We start from the raw sequence: 23,099 nt of genomic DNA, 5'->3' as shown, positions 1-23,099 counted from the left end.
TTTGAAAATCTCAACTGTTATTTGTGGATATTGTTATAATCTCAAATTGTAAATAATTTCTAGACTTCAGTTTATGTCTGTTCTCATTGTCTGAAGTTACAATCCAGCAAATTGGATGTCTTTAAATTTAGATTTAGACTGAGACTGGATTCTAGAAATACACTGCTCGTCCAAACAAAAAGTCCCCACCTGAATAAGCAAATAGGTAAAAACCTCCTATTGGATAATTACTGCAAGTTATTTGACCCTAACTGATGCAGTGAGTAGCTTCTCATTTATTAAACAACCATGTCTGAAGACACATGGTCGTGGAAAAGATGTTAATCTGTTTAAGAAGGATCAAATTATTGGCATGAATCAAGCAAAGAAAACAGTTAAGGAGACTGATGAAACTACTAAAACTGGGTTAAGAATTGTCCAATGGAAGAAGTTCATGTGGTCTGATGAGTCCAGATTTACCCTGTTCCAGAGTGATGGGTGCATCAGGGTAAGAAGAGAGGCGGGTGAAGTGATGAACCCATCATGCCTACTGTTTACTGTACAAGCCTGTGGGAGCAGTGCAATGATCTGGGGTTGCTGCAGTGGGTCAGGTTGAGGTTCAGCAATGTTATGTGTCCAAAGAAAGAGGTCAGCTGACTACTTGAAAATACTGAATGACCAGGTTATTCCATCAATGGATTAATTCTTCCCTGATGTCATGGGCATATTCCATCATATTCACACATGGATTGGCCACCACAGAGTCCAGACCTCAACCCCACTAAAAATCTTTGAGATGGGCTGGAGAAGCCTTAGCGCAGCGTTCCGACTCTCCCATCATCTGGACAGGAATAAATGACGTGACATTGCAGAAGCTCATAGAAACAATGCCACAGTGAATGCGGTCCAATGAAATATTATATACACTATATATTATTATATATAGTGTGTGACTTGTTTTCTGGACGGGCAGTGGGTCACATGTAGTACAGGGTTGTAGTACATAAAGTTTTAATATGTATATTCAAATTCTTAAACTGGCTGATTTTGCTCTTCATTAAATCAGGAAGTCCCATGAAAAAAGTGATGAACGACAGAATATTTTATTACTCAAACATGTTTTTCAGATAAAATCTGAAAGTTCTGAAACACAATAGTAAAAAATATAAAACAGCACCTACAAATGAACGGGGTAACTATAATGTGCACACAAATATTTCAAATGCACATTTTACTCAAGATGAAGCAACATGCATGCTGGAGCATCAGTTAACCAGGCTCTACTGTTGTGATTGTGAGTGAAACAAAAACCAAAAAAAAAAAAAAAAAAAAAGCTTTCTTTGGTATGATATTAAAAAAAATAATGACATTAACATCTTAACAACTTCCTTATTTGTAACCACTGGTGTCCACAGAGAGATGACACAAACATTCAGCTGAACAATCGCTAGCTGGTGAAAAGACAACAACATTTTAAACAACAACACAAACAACAAACTGAAATTCGGCATTTACCATTTTAAATAAACATCCCCGACCCTCCGGGGGTACAGGTGGGCTTTCGTCTGAAGAACCAGCTGTCCTTGTGTCTGTAAAAACTCTGGGCCCTGCCCAGCGACTCCCTCACACTCCTGAATATAATGTCGACTTTTACCTATAAAACTTTTACACTTCGCAAGTAAAAAAGTACAAGTTAATTAGAAAAAGAGGCGGCTTCTTCTCTCCTGGAGCTTTTGACCACCGACCACAGAAATGATGGTCTAATCTGCAAATACTGACAAATATCTGACAGTGTTCAGTCTGCATTCTGATTGTCTATTCCAGGTGGAGATGAAACCTTTTTGGCACTGGAGGTCACTTCACTCTCTTAGATTGGCTCAGAGGTCGAGAAGCGGCGGATCGAAGACCAGGGAGGATGGGCTCAGTGCCGGGCACTGCTGAAGGGGTTTCAGGGATATGACAGCGGCTTGTGCAGCTTCGTTAAATCATCAGATAAACCCCAATGAGAAGTTCGAAGAGCTAATTAGCAGCCCAGACATGTGACCACAGCTCTTACAGAAATGTTTACATGCATATGACTGAACTGAAAGTGTAATAGTAAGAATCATGGAAATGGGTTTTCTACTGCCACACTCTGTGTAGTGGTTTACAGGCAATGTAATGTGCAAGTATTTGCCAAGTTGACGAGGAGCCGTGTGAAATGTAACATTCTTTGAACCAGATTAAAGCTGCACTGTGGAGTACTGCCAACAAACCGCAGTTGTGTTTACAATTGGTGTTTTAAAGTGACACAGTACAGACAGATATGCTGAGTGCAGTTTGTTTGACTATTTCAAATCTTGCACTGTTTACATCTGTGTCTACTGTGCGCCCACTCATCAAAACACTGCTTCACAGCAAACCTCCATGAGTGCCTTTAAAATTGAATTTTTATCTCTGGCTTTTTTTCTTTTGCTCCTCTTCAAGGATGTGACAATTAAAAACTATATTTCTAACTCCTCAGCTGTATCCTAAATGCATCCTACAGTACACAATAATTCTAAGCAGGTTTTATGGTTTGAACACTGGTACTGCTTATAACAAATACAGCAAAAGCTCCAAAACATCAATACATGTTAACTATACTACATACACTCATATATTCATGTCAATAAATTCTATCAATAAAACTATAAAAAACAAACAGATTATACGGATTTATTATGAAAAATGGAATCGGGACGCACCATTGGATTCTGAGATGCCATCAGTCGACAGCACTGAACCAAACCTGATCACAAAACAAACAACTGCTTTTGAAGCCGAGTAGTGTGTTCTACAAGTTCTTCACTGAAGGCGATGATGCTGGTGCTTCTTTGTGTATTCAGAGAGCTGGATCTACAATACAGCACATCCCAAGTATCCAGTCAGTTACAATATGTTAATAACAGTTTGCTTTAGAGCAAAATGCACTCGACTGAGCGTCCGGGAAGTTACTAGGAGTGTCGACCACACAGGAGGTTGCAACTGCTCCGTCATTTAGCCGGGAACTGAGTTTGAGGCTCTCTGGTTGTACCGCGCTAGAGGTAGCATGGCTGATAGATCGTTTGTTGTATTTCCTCTCTGCAGACTTCCTGCTGTCTCTGAAAGAGTTTATGAACCTTTCCTTGTCATTCGCTCCTCTCTGCTCCACAATATGTACCCTGCCCATGCTCCTCTCATCTCTCCAAGCCTGTATCAAAGGATACAAAGGATCTGTTTTTCTATCACTCTCGTCTTGCCTCACTGTACTCAGACACTGACTGTCCGTGTGCTCATCCTGCCACTGCAGCTTCAGCACAACATGAGGTACCGTTGTATGGAAGTTCAAAAGCACTGCTGTTTCTGCTGCTCAGTCCCCTGAGTCCTTGCTGTCTGAGCGAGGAGTGTACTTCAGTCGAAATGTCCCTGTGAAACACAGCAGAGACACAGTTACTGTGTTGAAACCTTGTCCAACATTGGTAAACTTATCCCAATTAAAGGGTCCCCTTAACCAGCTTCCAACTTGCCTCCTGTGGTTCTGGTTTGGGGAGCGCACATAGGTGAATAGTATTAAACTTCCCTAAAATATGAAAACCTTTCAGTTCAGATGATATAATCTGGTTGCTGCTATTAGAGAGCCTGTAGACTTGGTCAATCAGTTCATTTAAGCTAAAGGCAGAGATGGAACCTCAGGAAGCAAGATGAAAATTTGTGAAGTCACCCATTATTGCACTTAGCGACCCATAAGTGCAATATTAATATCTAAATATCTAAAAATACTTCTAGTAGTCATATCTGCACATTGAAAGTCATTAATTAGGATTTGTGTGTGTGTGTGTGTGTGTGTGTGTAAGAGTTTTTGAAACGTCGTGTAAAATGCATGTATCTTTGAACTGTTATTGTAAATGCAGATGCACCTGTATAACCAGCTTTTATTTATCATTGTTGTTTCAGTCTAATTATCATAATAATATAGTGCAGACTCCTTCTCTCACCTTGCTGTGTTGAATCCATGTGTGCCTGTTTGCAGTCTTCTGCTCTGTGACCGTTACCACCACAGTTATAACATGAAAGGTTCCTTGCTGCCCATTTCTGGCCTCCGTTTCCCATGAGGCCATGGGGCTGGTAGAAGCCAAAGCCCTGCTGCTGGTCCTGTGACACAGGGCTGTGGCGGTAGAGGGGCGGAGGCACCATCATAGGGTTAGAGAAGGGCGTGGCTCCAGAGCCGGCGGCGCTGGATGGCGCTATCAGGGGGCTGAGATGGAGCAGAGGCCCCAGGGTGAAGAGGGAGGGGCCGGCTGAGAACGGCTGCAGGTAGCCGGTCGCAGCATATCCAGGCAAAGCCCCGTAAGCGCCGCAGTTCCCCCGACAACCGCAGGAGCTGCAAACACACATGGACGGGGTGTGACTTGAACTTTGCTCCACTGAGGAGGCAGCGGCGGGGGACGGGGAGGGGCTGGACGTAGGTTGAGGTGGGTAGTAAGTGTTTCCAGGTACTGCAGCAACAGGAACATTGCTGCCAGTCGCCATGGAAACAAAGCTGCCTCCACCACTGGAGCTCCCAGACTGTGAGCCGGATTTTGAGGAGGCACAGGAGGAGGAGAAAGAGGAGGAAGAGGAAGTAGGCGGGCAGGAGTAGTATCCAGAGGGAGAGGGGGACGAAGAGGATGAGAGGTGGAAGTGGAGAGGGGGGTGGGAGACGTGGTGGAGGCTGTTGGACGTGGAGGTCAGAGCAGAGCTGGTTTCTACCATCAGGCCACGACAAACCACTGAGTCCTGCAGAGCAGATGATCCATCCACGTTCAGCCCAGGAAACAGGCTCTCCAGTCTCACCCCCACCCCCACACTGAGCCCCGGACTGAACCCTGAGCCAGCAGCAGGCAGGCTCGAGCACAGAGGCTTAGTCCTGTCTTCCGTACACAGAGGAGGAGGTCTGGGCTTGCGTGGGGAGGTCAGGATGCGTGCTGGGTTTGACACTGGTGAGAGAAGGGTCTGCGGGTAGCTGGCCTGGGGGTGGTAGGGAGACTGCGAGAGGCTGAAGGGCAGGTGGGAGGAGACGGAGGGAGGGAGAGGAGGAGCCGGATCGGTTTGGACAGGCAGGACCTGGGCAGTGGGACGACTGGAGCCTGTGGGGCAGTTGGAGTTCAGGAGGAAGAGGCACGATCGGTCTTTCTCTGGACCGGCTCCTGCTGCGTCTGGACCTGAGACACAGATACAGTGTGGTGTGTTCAAAAATGCCGTAAATGTCAGTGCTGTGTATTTGTAAATATGCTGAGATATAGGAAGGCAGGAATGGCTGATTATTTAGTTATGTTAGTTATGATCAATAGTCAACTCACCTCTTATATCCTCTGTATAGACATGTATGTAAATATAATATAATATGATAAAATGGCTTTTACTTTCCGAGCTACTGTAATGAAGACATTTTTAGCAAATGTAAGGAAATACAAACAAACGCATCATTCCTATAACAGGCTGAACATGTGAAAGGTACCGAGAGATCCACAATTGTAGCTGATGGGTTCTTGCAGATTGTCCTTAGAGGTAAAACTGGACTAACTGAACTAAACTTCAGGACACTTTCAGTTTGGTTCATCACCTGGACGGGTTGTTAGGACGTGCGTGCCTTATGTTCTGCTTCGTTTGACCTTAGACAACAGAAGGGGATACATACAAGGAGCAAATGAACTCCTGTGCATTAGTGCTGTTAGAAAACTTACGCCTATGAACGTCTCTGCTCCTGTCGAAGGTGGAGTCGCAGCACAGTGGCGTTCGAGGGGAGCAGGAGGAGCTGGAGTAGCCAGAGGACGAGCTGCTGTCTGTGGAGACAGGGTGATGGTGTGGAACAGAGTCCACTTCAACTCGCAGCTCTCCTGAAATACATTTCCACAATCCAAAGTTTTCCAGCTGATTGTTTCACAGTCATACAAACCTCCAAACGTACTGCCTCAAAGACACGCAAGCAGAGGTAACCAGAGACAAACCAGCTGTGTTACCTGCAGTGGAAGTGGGGTGTGTCAAAGGTCCCATGTGACTGGAAGGCGTCACCCTGGCGATGCTGCCGCAGGAACGTTTCTCCATCTTCATCTCCCTGCTGGGGACACACACAGCAACACTAGTGAGGAAAACAGCCTGTGACAAGTAAAACTATTAATTTTAAGTTCAATCCTAAATGAATAGAAAGTGTGAGACCATTAATCCATCCACCACATACTGAGCAAAAAAGAAAATAATAAAGACTTTTACAGTTTCTAAGGGAGCATGCTTTTGCAGACCACCAGGGGGAGACATTGTACTTGCTTTTCTACAAACGCATCACAAAAAGCTGTTGCTTGGAAAAACTACTGCAGGAACTTTCCATACTCTGCCTTGTTTAAACATGCACACACATGCTGTCACCTGTCTAATGGAAAGCTGTCGGTGTTGGACACGATCAAGAATTAATGCAAATGGGTTCACATGAGAGAGAGAGAGAGTGAGTGTGTGTGTGTGTGACTGTTTGTGGGCGGTTGTTGAGAGAGATGGAGCATGTAGATGCATTTCCTTGCAAGTCTACGTCTTTGTGTTTTCGCATGTGTTTCTGTTGGTTATCTCCTCTTAAGTACATCTTATCTCTGCAGCCCTCCTACAGCTGGTTAACCATTGACTCCGTATGGACCGCTACTGCTCTATATTCACTGTGGAAATGAGCAGCTGTTCAGTCTAGATGTTCAGTTAGATGTTAAGACGGCAAAGCAAGTGACCCCCACCATGCTCCGCTACACACACCTCTATTCAAACTGTAAAAGCACGGAAACTGATAGCAACAAGTGTGATTTTGGACGTAACATGTTAATGTTTTACAGATTGGCACTAGAGCTTGTTCTAAACTTTCAGCTAACACATCACTGTGAATCCACAAAATCTTGCTTCAGTGCAAAAGCAACACAGTCACTTGCCAGCCCACATGAATCTACCCAAATATTATGATTTATTAATGACATAACTATTATGCAAATAGTCTAATATTTCTGGGAGTAATTTTGTGCACCGACAGTTTAAAATCTGCAGCCATGATTTATTCCAGATGTTCTGGCAAATTCTGAGCACTTGAGAATGTGAGAGGATGTATGATGATCCAGTCCTGGCAAACGTGCTTCAAAAGGACGCACATTATCTACAGTATGTAGACGATACGCAGAACTGGATAACACGTCCAGGTTGATAGCATACAGATGAAAAGTTTAGAGGTGCTGGTAGGTGTATTTTAGAAGAGGGAGAGATAGAAGAGCTAAAGTCAGGAAAGTCAAACACAGAGTCACCGAGTCGAAAAAGAGTGACGAGAACTGGCAGAATGGTTTCTTAGCTTACTCTGCTGACTTCTGTAGCTCTAGTTGGGTCTTGAGTTTCTTCTTTGCACCTTGGGTCAAGTCGTACTTGTTCAAGTCCTCCTCTGTCAGTGCTAAAAACTAAGGGGTTTTACAAGAAAACACATTCAGAATGCACAATTCAGTACGTTCAATACAACAAACATAGTATTTACAGACGTGCACTAAACTGTTGGTTCCCTTTCTGTTAAAGAAAGAAAAACCCACAACACATCTGTATGTTGAAGCTTGATGAGAACAGCTGGAATGACTGATTTAAGACGGGTAAATTTTTAACCAACCCACCTCCTCCATGGTGAGCTGTTTGAAGACAGGGTAGTACTTATGGAGCCGAAGCCTGCGGAGCCAGTCTAGGATGCCGTTCTGCTCCGGAGCGTTGGGCTGAGACTGAGATGGTGGCTGGGTATGGGACTGGGAACGAGACTGGGAATGGGAGTGGGAGTATGAAGGGGGTTGGGAATGGGAGTGGGATGTAGGCTGGGAATGGGACAGGTGCAAAAACGGAGGCTGTGCGCTGAACTGACTGCTGGTTTGTTGGTGAAGGTGGTGCTGGGAGTGCTGCTGGAGCTGAGAGTACAAGTGCGACTGACTGTGGTGGGGATGGGGCTGGGAGGCGGTATCACCCCCGCCTGCTGTGGAGCTCTGACAGGGAAGTGTCGGCACAGGTGGAGGAAGGGAGGACAGCTGGGGGGAGAGCTGAGGTGGAGGAATGGAAGGTGGGATGGGAGGAGGGAGGCAGGAGAGGTGAGGAACGGAGCGAGTCAAGACAGAGCTGTTGGTGCTGATGACGGGCTGCACGCTGGCCACTCTGTACACGGCCCTGAGATGGGAGAGACAGTCAGCGGGGGGGTGGGGGCACGAATGATGAAGAACCAATGACAGAAAGACACAGAGAGGAAGGAACTGTACCTGCTGGCTCCTCTGTGCTGAACCATACAGCCAAGATCTGTGAGAGAGCAAAAACAAAACACTTACATCATCGTTACCAAAACAAAAGTCCTATAAGTTAATACCAGCGTGATGTGGACATAAGCATATCTTCAAATAACTGCAACAAGGCTCATTTAGAAGATTCAGAGAGAATGGAAAACAAAGGCTCTAACATTGTTTAGGTCTAAATATTTGTCCGAAACAGCTGCACTAGCATCAGCTAGAGCCTAAAAAGCTGAGTTAATTAAAATGTAAATATAAATAAAACATTGTGGCATTGCAACAGTTTTGCCAAGAAGCTGCTTTGGCAGCAGTCTGTGTCTGTCAGTGAGGCCTTTTATTATTAACAATTACAGTTCCAAACTGGTGCTTCCTGCTGTGGGTTTATTGAAATGAGCCCATTAACTATGAGCACACGTGCAGAGACCGATGTGTTCAGTGCAATAAATGGAACGCAACAGCCTCATGTTCAGTTTGTAAAGGGATGGAGACTGGAGGTGAGCGTGTTTGTGTTTGTGGTTGCACATTACGGCAGAGCTAGACTCAAATTAAACCTACTTCCCCGGGGTCTCCTGTGAGTCTGGCACATACACACACACACACACACACACTGCACTGGTGGCTATAAATACTCTCTGGGATGTAGTCACACTTTAAGAGTCAGGCACACACACCAACATGAGGTCACCACACTCCAGGCTTCCCAACACAAACATGCCACACTGAATTCCCACATCAGACTAAAATAGACCCGGTCCGCACCCTCCAACACCTCCAAAGCACAAACTGAAAATCCTGCCTGCAGTCTCACCTCTCTACTACAACCAACCAGGACCCAGACTCACGGCCTTGGCCTTTCCATTACCTCGTCTTTCTCTCCCCTCTCTCTCATCTCCAAAACCAGAACACATGAAGTCTTTTAAGTTGCCCCGTACCCTCTTGGCACCTTCTTTCTTTGCATCTAAAAATAGGGATATCCTGTTTTATATCCCTGCTGCCCTCTATAAAGACTTATTGCTTTTATAGACTCTGCTGCCTCACACTCATGACATCTGCTGTTCAGACGTCGTGTCTGATGATTTCTGCTACCCTCCATCAACTCCTGCTCTGCAGAACGAAAAGAAAGCCATCACTGATTGTAACAGAAAATGGAAACTTACTAGAGCTGGAGGTAAATGGGCAGGTTGGGGCTACAGGAGCTGTAGGGGGGGAGGATGGTAGGGAAGGGAGGGAGGAGGGGATGGAGGATGGGAAGAGGGGTGAGAGAGGCCTGGTGGAGGTGAAGAACAACTGGATGCTGTGGTGCTGGAGGATGTGGCAGGGCAGAGCTGTCAGACACCTGGGTGCAGGCAGAGAGACGAGGGAGGGGTCAGACACACTGGGAGTCAACACAAACAGTCAAGTAGATTTAAAAACTACATGAAGAGATGCTCGGTGACTACTGACTCAGGATGGAAAGACCGGTACACAGAATTAACTTTAGGCCTGTTCCTGGCTGCATTGTTTTTAGTTTGCAGTCTTGAACCTTATTCTTTCTTGTCAGTGCTTCTTCCACATTTGTAACAGCAGGGAGCCCCACTGCATCAAACTAAGCGCTGCCTTTTAATCTGTATCAAAGACTGCCAGACACCACGTGACAAGCTGTTCGCAGGAAAATGAGACAATGAAAAAGAACAGAAAAACATGAATCGGTCTGCAAGCTAGCTGGGGCACGGACCCTCTTACCTCCAACTTTGGGTCTATTTAATTTGGTAGTGATTCATAAAACAGTGATTCATATTTTACCCACAGTTTGGATCTTGGTGAAGCTTGTTTGCAGGACTATGAGACTAACCTGGGGTCCAGCTCTATCTTCTCCACGCCTTCATCAGGAAATGCTTTTGACAGCTAAGAAAGAAGTTTTACAATTAAATTAGTAGGTAATTAAGAACAAATATCTGTACTGAAGCCCTCTCACCAATCTGCTGAGGTTACTTGCGGTAGGGAAAGTGTGCTACAGTGATCCTCACCTGGGACAGCAGCTGCGTCACCTCCTGATGACTTCGGACAATGGATGAGACAAAACCATCTGACCAGCTCACCTGGAGGAGCACAGCAGAGTGGAGAGATGGAAGCAGAGGAAGAAGGAGCAGGAGTGAGAGGTGATGGAGCCGAGCAAGAAGGAAAAACATGACACGACGAAGAGAGGGAGTTTGTTAACTGAGCAAGAGTCAGTATGTCAGTATGTGCAGGTGTGTTTCCACTGTACTGACCTCAAACACATATTCACTCGTGTCTTCAGTCTTGCGTGTCACTCCTTTCAGCACCACCCTCTCAATCACCACTGAAAGAAGAAGAGCAGACTGTTTCACAGGTGATTACCCACTTTTTTTAAATGGCCTTAAGGAAAGTTGACTATTAAAAACAATAAATCACGTGAGGACTAGACCAGAAACTACAGGTGAGGCAGGCGTCATCAAATGTTACAACACTGAGGTCAAAGGTCAGGGATGTCTAATGTTTAGTACTAGGGCTGGTAAGGATTCAGTGTTTGGCTTAATGCTCCACACTATAACATAAATATCCATGATTGTTTACAAGCCTCAGTGATGCCATGTCCATTACTTCTCCAGGTGCTGAAGGAATTCAAGGAAGCATTCAAAACCTGTGGCTAGGATCATCAATGAACACAGCAACACACTGAGGCAGAAGCTCCATCCTTAGGACAAATCACTCAAACATCAGCAAAGCAAGTGAGACTACAGATGTGTCGATAACTCTACTGTATTTATATGTTCTAAATCTTATCTCTACAAAAACAGTGTCCTGGTTTTCCCCTCTCCACTGCTGAGACTGCACAACTCACTCAGGTGCTGCTCATTCTGCCCCTAACCCTGTCTAATCCCACCTGTACACACATACACACAATCACCTGTAGATGTAGATCTGGATTTCAAACACTGGTGCTGTGGCATTCAAGGCCTTGTGACTCCTGAACACTGATTCTACTACTGACTCTTTGCTCTTCTCCATCTGAACTCTGATAACAACTGATAACATTTCCATCTCTGTCATTCCTCATAAAGCATAAACTCACATTCCCCCCAGTGTAACCTGAATACATATAACATCTATCTTTCACTCAAAATAACATCCACTCCTCCACATCGCACTTATGTCGACCTTCTTTGTCTGCCTCAGGTGCAGAGGCAGGTTAGGGCCGCTCCACTGCCATTAGACAGACGGTGAGAGTGAGCTGAAATGGTGGGAAAGCTAGACAGATGGGTATGTGTGTGTGTGTGTGTGTGAAGAAAACCTCTGGGTATTGATTTAGACATATTTGACTCTCAATTTGAAACCACATCAGGCATGCACAGACATGTAGCCGAGGAGGGAGAAGACGTGAAGAGAAGGAGACGAATAAAGAGAGGGGAGACGCTCTCACCACACACACACACACACACACACACACACACACACACACACCCCTCACCACCTTGTGTCTGTTTGGCAGCAGCTGTTGAAGGCTCAAAATGCCTCCTGCCATTCACACTAATCTAGGCTGCTACAGACACACAGGCAGGTACATACGCACACACATACACACACACTTCATTAAGTCCAGCAGTGCATGTACTTGACTTACTGGTCACAAGCAGAGTTTCTGTTATCTCCTAAAGAGACAATGCTCTGGTAATTATCTCTCATGTTGCCTCAGAGCCTTTTACAGTTTCTACGTGTTGTAGAAAACAACTAACACACACAAGGTGTGGCTCATTGTGCCTGGTCTGAGTTAGCAGAAATCGTAAACACACACTGGGAAGTTGGCAGGGCATGGCATATAAACTTAAGTGTGTGGGCCCGTGAGAATGTGTGTGTGTTTGCTTCTCTTTTGTTTGTGTGTGTGTGTGTGTGTGTGTGTGTGTGTGTGTTTTGTGCTGCTGACAGCTATGCGCTGCCTCCAAGAGGTGGTGAGATAGTTTAGTATTTTATTACAGTCAGAGGCAAAGGGCCAAGACAGTGACACCTCCACCCTCGAACACATTCTGTACAACCTGAGACAACCGGCGATTGATTTCAATCTGATAATGATTTCACAAATGATCAGTTTGTTCTATGAAAACCAAGAATTCAGTGCAGGTTTCACCTGGAATTGTTGTCAACACTGTGTGATTCATTTCAGCCCAGGTCATTTAATCACGGTCAGACACACACAACTGTTTTCACTTTGTCTGATCAGAACTCACCTCGTTACTGTTTTGTGAGTAAAGACAGTGTTTGACTGACACTTCCTCAGCCAAAATCTAACCTCCCACTCAGCCACAAGTGTCACTCCCAATTACGCATTAACTGTATTTCTTTATTAGTGTATTGAATATACAGTTTTCACAGTAAACTGAGACGGTCCTGCTAGAGGCCACATTCTGTCCACCCGCCTGTTGCGTTGAGTTGCAGCACTGGGTCAACTCCGGCTTTCATGCCCCAATGCAACCATGGTTTGACAGATATATTGTTTGAGTTTCTTCACTCACTATTTTTATACAAACGCTGAAGCAAATGAGTATATGTGAAGGGTTCACTTGAATTTACAAACCCACAGAAAACTGTCATCCAGCTCTGGAGCACTTTGGCATTTTTGGACAATTTTAGCGAGAAACGTCGGTTTTGCAGCCACAGATCTGCTCTCTGGTTCTGTCTCACTGTACTCACCAATCTCATTTCTAACTTAAGCATGCTGTTTTGTTTTTTCCAAAAAATTGTATACAGACAAAGTTGGCAAAGTCGAACAGAGCCTGAAGGAAAGTCAATACTGGACTTAAGAAACAAGCCAGACTGTTTTGTAATTACTTCTCTTGCTAGGATATAGTTTCAAGTTTTATCACAATAGGAATTATAAATTCACCACGGTTGGTAATGATAGCTCTGATGAAACACAATGAAAATAGAAAAATAGCATCATGAAGTGACACTCTACACTGCAGCTCTTGCATGCATATAACACAGAAACCTAAGCCTCAGGGCAGCATTCTTTAAGCGTATTTGTAGTTGAGATGTTCCAGCATGCCACGTCTTGTTCGACCGGGCTTAACTTGATATATAGCCAAGACAAATGGAGGGTGAGAGTGAAACATTACCGAATTTACATACATTAAGTGAGACAGGAAGACGCTGAGATCAAGAAACAGCGTAGTATAGTTATGTTTCATCACAAAAACCCATATCTACTGAATTGTGATCAAGTGAGTAAAAACCGAACCTGCAGCAGAACCTACAGTTTAAATATATGATTCAATGACTGCTCCAGTAGCTCACCTTTTCCTGCTTTCCCCTGATGGTTCTTGTTTGATGCTACCGCATCCTGGCCTTGCCCAGCGGGTAGAGAAGGGGAAAGGTGAGGAGGAGGTGGAGGGGGAGGAGGGGGAGGAGGGGGAGGAAGAGGAGGAGGGAGGTCTGAGTGTGGAGGGGTGAGCTCTTGGTTGACCGCTTGGTCTCCTCGTCCCTTGGTGACCCCCGAGCCCAGCCCTGGGACTGCGCTGGCCTCTCTGGTCTGGCTCTGGAGCAGAGGGGTAAGAGAAGTTAGAAACACAGAGCAAACTCCATAAACACACACAAGGCAACATTCAACAACCATCCAGATGAATGCAGCTCTTAAGCTCTGTGCCGTCACTGCTAGAACTAATTCGAACACTGAGCGAAGCTTTCTACAGGGCTGGCGCTGTGCTAAAACAAAGTGAGGAGAAAGATCTGGCAGTGCAGAGCAAACCAATATTTAACCAGACCCGTCGACTGAGAGGGCGCTCTTATTTATAGCAACATCCTGGAGGAGCAGTTGAAGGGAGAAGGAGCAGACATCTAAACACTGGAACTCTCTTCTGCTGTTGATGCTGCTTCAATTGAAATTGGGATCGATGCGCTATCTTCGAGAGCACCTCAGGAAATGATCCCAGATCTGCAGTCAAACCTTTCTATCCTGGTTCATGTTCTCTTATTATCATTTCATTTTGTTAGGTTTTAATTTTTAGTCACATATGTGACTCTCCCTTTATTATCCTCCTGCCATCACAACTATCTCTTTTAGAAGTACTTTAATTTTCTTTTAAATCTGCTTTGCTTTAAATCTGCATTAGGTAATCTTCTCTCTTCTCTCAGCCACTAGATGGTCTATTAAGACTTGCATTTTATGGAATTTCCTCTAAAACAACATAATGAACGGATGTCTGGTTGCAACAGGGCGACAGGCTCGCCAGAACATGCTCCATTAGCTACTCTTCTGTGCAACAGCGTTCCAATAACAGTGTCTGGGAACAAGGTTTATACTTGTTTTTGTTGTATCGTCCATGATATATCGTGATAATTCCTCCTCTTGATATGAATTTGTCATATGGGGATAATGACAATATCGCTGCATGATGCTGTGATTCTATAACACACCGTAATGTGGACTTATCACATGAGCCTGTCAACACAATAAGCATGGTGAAGCCAACAAAGTGCCAAACCCAAACGCCTCACACTTCTTTTGAAACTGTTGCCAGGAAGCAGGCGGGGCTAATTTACAGACTGGAGCACAGAAAACAAAGCCCAGTATCAACAGAAGGACTGCTTGTAGCTGACAGAGCTACACTTCATGGCGCCACTATCCAATTTCCACTAGGTCTATCAGAAAATGTGCGCCATTATCTCTAGTTAATGGCGCTTTGACTTCTACTTCAATTATCCTAGATTTCTCCTTTAATCAGGCGGTTTTCTGTTTTAGTTCTGATTTCTGTTATTTGGTGTTAGAAATATATGTCCTGCTGCTAAATATATCATCTGCACGCAATAATATCAAAATCCATTTTAATCGTAATTGACCTATATGGCGGTTGTGTACGTGTTTTGGTTGGAGTTGCTGCGCTGCCCCCAACTGGAGAGTGGAGGTTGAAGATGAATTACTGAAAGAAGAACAATCCTGTACCTCAAACTACAGTTCACAACAGAGTTAGTAAATCCCTAAAGCCTTCAAGGTTATGAAATAAAACCAAAGCTGTAAACAATTTGTCCCACAAGACACTGTAATATTGTTCGTGACACGTAAACAACACAGAACATTCAGAGCAATTGGAGTTATTTGATACACATATGGTGCACTCAGGACGTACACAGTGCACTCTCCAACATTCTCAAGTTGATGAAGTTTGGCACAACCAAGAGCTGGTCGCCCCACCAAGCTGAGCAAACAGAGGAGAAGAGCCTTAGTATGTAACCTGACGGCATCACTGCAGACCTCCATCGATCTGGGCTTTAAAGCAGAGAGGCTAGACTACCTGCTTTGGGTTAGTACATGAAGGACTCTCAAACTGTGAGGAACAAGATTTTCTGGTCTGATGGCTTCAACTGTAGATGTGTGAGAAAAAATGAATTTGAGCAATTGTGGTATCAGTATCAGAAACTGTTTTTTTTAATATTTTATATAAGTTCACTGGATCTTACAGATGGTGGATGGTGTATGAAACGTAGACCTAACAGTGCAGAATCTTAAGTCACTACAGTTCCTGTAATACATTACTATGTTTAGAATCAGTTGGTAAATTCTACCCTCATTTAAATAAAAACTTATTACTTCTGCTTTTGGATATCTGTGTTTCAGTGCAGCAAGACTGAACCCTCCAAATGCTGATTTCTAGAAATAAAAATTTAAAACATCACATTGCAGTGAGTGTGTGGCTGTCTCTTCCTTCTTCCGAGGAAAAACCCAACGTGTGTTATTTCTTACATCATATATTAAATAGCACGGTCATCAAGCACCGTGTACACACACACACACACACACATGCACAGCATGAGGCAGTAGATCTGAAAACAATTAAATGTGCTACTGCCACATCCGCACGTTGCGTGCCCAACCTGCCAACGTTCTGCAGTGTCTGCACACTGTGAGAGCCGACGGGGAGATTCATGAAGTAGAAACAGAATTCATAAGAACAATATGAATCAGCAGGAAGGATTACGATGAAGAAGCAGAAAAACAAGAAGTGTGGAAATTAAATTAAAACACGTTCCAGATCCTTGGACAGCATGTAAACCTTCCCTAATGCTGCTGATAGCAACAGTACAGTAAAAAAATCGGAGTGTGTACTGACAGTAACTCCTCCCTCCCTCTGCTCCAAATTCAGCTTAACTCTGCTGTTAATTATGACACTGACGTCGCTTTTTTTATAGATTTATAAAGCACTTATATAATAGGGTGATTATGCAGGTCTGTACAGGCCCAACAGATGTGGCCGATGTATTGTATGTGCTGTTTATAGCTCTACACTAGCGCTGCTAGAACCCGCTGGAGAAAATCTAATTCAACAGTTTTTCCTCTGGAGTGAGTCGGCATCCAGCTGCTTTGTGTTAAAATAAACTTATGCGAGTTGACTTAAAATCCTAGAGGAAGCTCTGTCTGCAGTGGCCATTGCAGCATTAAAGTCTGTCTTGTATGCCACAGGACAAAGCAACAGAGTTTCAGTGATTACAATTTAGTATCTACGTGTTGTGCTACTTAACCCTACATCTACTGAACTATAGGTCAGAGTCAAATGTATTGTATCGTATTGTATCATGCAAAATATAGAGATAACGATGAGATTATACAATTTTGTGCAATAACATAATAGTATATTGTATAGTATAGAAACTGTAGTTATGTTTTAACTTCACCTTACTTAACCTGGCATGATTATCATTTATATTTAAAGTGAAATTTTACATCTTGGACTTCTTGACTTCTTCTTGTAGGACATCTTTAGTTTTGACATTGTCAGAGTGTTTGTTTTACTTAAAGCGGCCCTGGCTGATTTAAATGGCCACTGGGGGGCAGTAAAGGCAACACTGACATGCTGAATATTTTACATCTGCTGTGGTAAAAGTGTTAGCAAACAAACACACTGACTGACATCATGTACTTAAGAAAGGCTGGGAACATAAGGATGTTTCTTCCCTCCTTTAACAAGCAGCCAATGAGGTTAATTTAATGTTAGCAATGTTAAGTGTGTTTCCAGCACCAAATTCAAATGTCATTAATATGTCATATCATAATATGTCAACAGCAATGTCATGTTTGGGTTTTTATCTACTTTGTGCAAACATCTTATATATTAGGCACAGTGAGCACTTCTATGTAATAGTTTTCTGACTTTAATTAATTGATTAACTTTTCACGTAGAAGATTATTAGTTTATTATCAAAAGGAAATTAATAAATTTTTAAAATTATTGTTCATTAAAAAAATTGTTATACTCCCCCTGTCCCCCTGGTAAAGTGGCACATACTCACAAACCTTCCTACAATAGAGACGAAGTGAGTCACAGCTCTTGAGTCAACTGTATCTACAGAAGGTGACAGTGGGCCTGGCTAGAACTGCTCTACTGTAGATAGTTGTGTTGCTCTGGTTTACAATGAAACCCTGTCATTCCCTTCAAAGCACTGAGGGAAGGAAAGAGAGCCAGAGAGAGAGAGAGAGAGAGACAGACTAAGAGCATTTATAACTTCCTGGGGATTCACTGGAGACACACACACACACATGCACACATATACACACACACACACACACACACACACACACACACACACACACACACACGCACACATATACACCACAGAGGGTTGAGTTCAGCATGGAGAAATGTGCTGACCTGCACTAAGCAGGAGCCAAGGGCAACAAAACACTAAATACAAACGCTCCTCTCTGTGCTGGGTACTTTCCCTTCACGGCTCACACAACTGTGTGTCTGCCTGCTTCTGTGTGAGCGTTTGAGCTAATGTCTCTGTAAAACAGAGCAACGCAAGAACAACAAATGTTTTGCTACTTTAAATCCGTTTCCTCAGCTCTCCTTACGTCACTCGCGCTGATAGTTCATTTCTGTTCCACATTTCTTTCAGTCCCAGTTTGTCCCGTCTTCAAATCTCTGCTGAAGGATGGCTCTAAGAGGGGGTTAATGAACCACTCATTGCTCTGTTGTATTGGGAAATCCCCTCCTCTCCCACCCCATGAGATCTCCACCTTTTATTACACCACATCCAGGCAGAGCGACCACATCTGGGGGTAAACAACTGCAGTCTTTCTGGTTTTTCTTTCCGTCCTTTTTATCATTGACTGTTTGGACATTTTATGGTTAATGGCCGATCTTGTTGTTGGAGACTGTATTTATTTTACAAAAGGAGTAGATTTCAAAACATTTCGAAAACATTTGTGACATAAAAGAGTTTTGGCTTGTCACTGGAAAAAACCTTGACGGTTTAAAATCGACATCCAGCTTCACAGGCCTAAGGAAAATCTTCAGATAGGTCATAAACAACGAGGGAAGTCAAAAAAACTCATTCTAAATAAGGAAACTGTGATAAATGGAGAAATGGAAACTGCTCTGTTTGTACCCATCAACACCTTCCACATGGATCTGTATTGTACACTGATAGGCATTAGACAGTAGCTGTTGTCTCTACACACGTGTGATAACCTGTGAGCTTACCTTATCCTAACAACAGCTAACACACACAGCTGTTTACACATTAAATCTTACCATTATAAACGGGTCATCGGTGAGATGTGCACACAAGAACGAAAGGGAAAACAGGCCAAACAGAGCTCAACATGAAAAGTTGTTTTTTTTTGCCTAATACGGCACAAATCGCAAAAGCAACGAGTGGAAAATGTTCACTTTTCCAAGAAGGAAATCTGTCTCTCAGCTCAGGGTGCACAATCGGGTCAGAGCTCTGGATTTTACGAAGCTGTGCGTGGCTTTCAATGAAACTGCAGGAACAAACCCCAGTTTTTCAAGTGTGTTTACAAGTAAAGTTCAAGTCCAGTGACAGAGGTCTTAGTTGCTCTTTGCAGTGGAAGTGATGGGGGCCACAGCCCTCAGGACGCCTCCCTTACGGGGGGATCTGTTAAAGCTCTCTTTCAGTGTTCAAATAGGCACCTGACTGAGCTGAAAGCAGCCGTTTCAAACTGTTGGCAGAAGAGGTGAAGACCCATTATAAGAAAGATAAGTCGTTTTTGGAATCGCCCCAAACTATTTCTCCTTTAAATGTGAACCCAAAGTTATGCATGATAAGATCTCGTGGTGTGTGTTTAGACTTCCAGTCTGGAAATAGGTGAGAGCTGAGAGGGAAGCAGAATGACTGCTGAAACTCTCTCAAGTCCTTACATCTCCAAAGAAAGAAAATAACCTCTGCACAGATTCTCTTTGTGATCGTGTGCAGCTGATTAACACTGATATGAACGCTGTACTGACAGAGACTGTCAGGAGTGAAGCTCTGGCTGTTTACATTGGACACATTGGGAAAGAGCATAGGAGCAGGAATCATTTCCAGACGTGAATATGCATAATATGTAATATAATGAATGTTATATATTATCTTATCAGCAGAACGATCATCCGTCTACCGCCCCTTTAGGAAAACACGTCTAACTGAAAACCTCCTGCAGATGACACCATTCGGAGGAGTTTCTCCATCATCAGGAGTTAGGATGATGCTAGAAGGGGGAGCAGGTCGACCAAGACTGAAACCTCTGTAGTGTTTCAGTCCAGATAACATCATCAACTAGATGGCATCAGCTGAAAGAGCTTTCAGCTAAAAGCAGAGACGCTTTTTAATATAAGGAAGGCTTTTAGCAAACTGACCTATATATTAATGCAACAGGAAAAAAACCTACAAGAACCACACATCAAATCATTTTGCCGTGACTTATATGAACATTAATAAAGTCACACTAAACAAACTCTATTATTAAATGCAAATGGAACATTAATAATCTCCCTACCTTGTGCCAGCAAGTGCAGTCTGTGTGTGGGGGGTTGCAGGTAGGCAGGGGCAGGTAGGCACCACTGGCATCAGGCACGGAGCAGGCGGCGGGGGACAACGAGGCCTGAGGCACGGACGTGGCGTGTTGATGATAATGCTGATGGGGAGGAGCGTAACAGACGGCAGTTCGATCCCCCCCGGGTCCTGCTTCCTGACCCTCTGCTCCCCCTCCTCCTCCACTTTTCACCTGAAACACCAAACGACTTCCTGTGAACCACGGCTGGCCTGGCTACAGTATAAACTGAGCTGTAACTCAGCTGGATGCGCTGTTGTTATCATGTCTCGTGATCAATTTTAAATAAACAGGACAGGACCAGGACATCTTTAAAACGTCACTGAAGACAGACAAATACAGGGGCATCTCTTTTTATCAAGAGAATTATCAAGAATATCTGACAGCATGTGAGCTGGGACTGAGGTTTGTTGTGTTAACAGGCAGCCTGTCATTGCCCATGTCTGCCCTGTAATTTGGTAACATGTTGAGTGTTCTGCACTCGTGTATAATATGTTTCCTGAAAAATACTACTTGGTATTTACTTTGGTTTTCACCTGCTATGATGACACTTTCTTTTGCCCTGAGCGGGCAGTACTCTCATCTGTGCCCACGAACCCTGGTGGATGGACGGAGGCGGTGATAACAGAGGATCGGATGGAGTAGAAGAGTCAACACAGAGCAACAACCTTCTTCATGAGCTCTTTCATTACACATATGGCTCAGACAGTGGTACCACATGTTGTCAGCCGGTCATTCAGCAGTACCTCCCCCTTGTGCTGTACATTATTTACATCTTTCGCACCTATAAAACAGGACTTCGGCTGCTTTCACTTCCCCTCGCAGAGTGTCCACATGAACACACGCCAGAAGCCTCTTCCTCCACGTGTGCTACACTCCGTTTCCTGTTTTCCTGTGTTTGTTTTTCATTTCATACCAGTGTTAGTAGTGAACCGGGATCATTTTAGTCCACAGAAAGTCTGTGTGTGTGAATGTAACTGTCAATAAAAGTTGCATTTCAGGCACATTAGGCTAAACCCACTCGTGGGTTATTCCCCTGTATAAATACCAGATGTATTTCATTATTATATATATTTGGTGTTGTGTTGTGTGAGTGTCACTGTTGAACTTGTCTCCGTGTATTTTCTATACTTTGAACTCTCCTACATAAAGACTGTGATTTGTTTTATTCAGTTGAACAACAGGGTTTACCCCTGACAGACAGGTAAGGAGATGAGCATCCCTCTCACCTGTAGGATGTCCTGAATCTGGCTCAGCTGCTGCCTCAGCACCTGCTTCTGGTGGAAGCTGAAGGCCGGGTGGTTGGAGGCCATGGTGAACAGCAGCAGAAACTCTTCCCCGGTCCTCCCGTCGTTCAGCGCCAGGCCATAGTTATTTATCACCGTGTCTATGTGAGTTAAGGTCCGGTACAAGACTCTCGCCGCCTCCCGGTTGTCCGAGCCCAGCAGGGAGAGGGACACCAGCAGCTTGCTCCGGACCACCTCGTCCGTGATGTTGGTGAGACCCGACAGGTCGGCGGAGTTGTTGGCTTTGATCTCTGCATCCCGGAGGGAGTGGTAGTCCTTACGGGCCAGGTCCTCCAGACAGGAGCCAAGGAAGCGCAGCTCGATGGGGACGCAGAGGTCCAGCAGGCCGCACAGGAACTCGGCTCTCTGGGCCGAGGTGAGGGAGGAGAACCAGCGGTACACCTCCTCCCTCTGGACACAGTTCCGGCTCTCCACCATCCTCACGCATCCACTCGAGCTGGATGTGAAGTGAGTCAGACAGCAGCTGGACTTAACCCGTCAGCCTTTTCAGCGCGGAGGAAACTTGGCGATGAAGTCCGAGCTGACTTGTCAACTTCCACCCAGGCTGCGTCTCCCTGCGCGCTCTCGCTGCTCGTTCCCACACTCGGCGGCCGCAGGACAGAAGTGAAACACGCAACAGTGGTTTCTCGTGTTGAAGGACCAGCGGCGACAGAGCAGCAGGCCCTCCCGAACCATAATCCCCCCCCCCAAGTCCCGTGCCGAGCGGTCTGGTGTGCGCTCGGCGCGCAGCACGGCATCCAGGAGTCCCGCAGCCCCCCCCGGAGCTACAGGCTCCTCTGTCTCAGCGTGGCACGGCAGATCACAACACGCCGCTCCATTCACGGACGCTCTCAGGCGGTGTGCTCGGAGCCGCCCCCGCTGGACTGCCCCGCACGGCACGACGAGCCCGTCCCGCGCAGCCGCTCCTCCGTCCTCATGCTCTCCACAACTTGTTCGAGGAGCCGTCGGCAAAAGCGGCTTGAACTTTCAAAACCAGAGCAGCGCGGCCCGGAGCCACCGCTGCAGTCACCTCACCGTCACCAAACAGCGCAGCGCAGATAAACCCGCTGGGACCAGTCCAGCGATCATGAATGAGTTCGGCGCAAAATGTCATGAGTCTTGAAATCGAGACAAACACAGCTGTGGAGAACATTATCCCAGCAAGGCCGGCCCACGCTGCGGAAAGGCCTGCTCTGATTGGCCGCGAGCCCCGCCTGTAATCACGTCCTCCCCCGTGATTGGCTCAGAGGGATATCCGCTGCCCTGCTGTTTCACATCTTTTTCTCATGCGCTCATACATATCTCAGCTTAGCTCCCAGAGCTTTAAAGTGCCAGATACACCATTACCTTTGTGTTTTGAACACCATAAAACGATTTGTCTATGTTGCCGACGATTAATTATGAATTCTTAATTTTACTCGAGTTACTTTTTGAGTTTTATAATCAGATGTCACTGTAAACGTCCCCTACTTTAGCTAAAGAGGAGACAATGAGAAAATACCTGGTGTCCAGTGTCCAAACACATTAAATATTAGAGTTATAATGTGTTTACCAGTGTTTTAGGAAACCATGATGATGTGTATCGAAAGGTGCTATGCTATATAAATATAGTTTTAGGTGTTGAGATGGACCTATGCAGCATCATTGTCTTTCTCTACACTATAATTTGTACCGACTTTATAGCTTTAACTGAAGAGATAGTTAAAGTTAACT

At 44.8% G+C, this 23,099-nt stretch overlaps 1 protein-coding gene across 2 annotated transcripts; it reads right to left on the bottom strand.

Moving 5' to 3' along the window:
* Positions 1–1,066: 1,066 nt before the first annotated feature.
* zcchc14 (zinc finger, CCHC domain containing 14) lies at positions 1,067–22,525 on the bottom strand. 2 transcript variants are annotated; one of them, XM_026366139.1, is made up of 14 exons: positions 21,330–22,525; positions 20,047–20,274; positions 13,572–13,812; positions 10,532–10,602; positions 10,289–10,360; positions 10,114–10,166; positions 9,440–9,618; positions 8,259–8,295; positions 7,635–8,169; positions 7,333–7,430; positions 5,979–6,076; positions 5,703–5,855; positions 3,975–5,180; positions 1,067–3,405 (listed from the first exon to the last, which is right to left on the bottom strand). In XM_026366139.1, the coding sequence occupies exons 1-14, from the start codon at positions 21,822–21,824 to the stop codon at positions 3,350–3,352; spliced, it is 3,522 nt and encodes a 1,173-aa protein (XP_026221924.1). In that variant the 5' UTR covers positions 21,825–22,525; the 3' UTR covers positions 1,067–3,349. The 2 variants fall into 2 exon arrangements, with proteins under 2 accessions (XP_026221924.1, XP_026221925.1); XM_026366140.1 differs by having other exon boundaries at positions 5,979–6,073.
* Positions 22,526–23,099: the final 574 nt, after the last annotated feature.

The sequence above is a fragment of the Anabas testudineus genome, chromosome 6 (assembly GCF_900324465.2).
Source record: "Anabas testudineus chromosome 6, fAnaTes1.2, whole genome shotgun sequence".
Classification (NCBI taxonomy): domain Eukaryota; kingdom Metazoa; phylum Chordata; class Actinopteri; order Anabantiformes; family Anabantidae; genus Anabas; species Anabas testudineus.
This window is presented reverse-complemented; position numbering and strand designations above follow the sequence as displayed.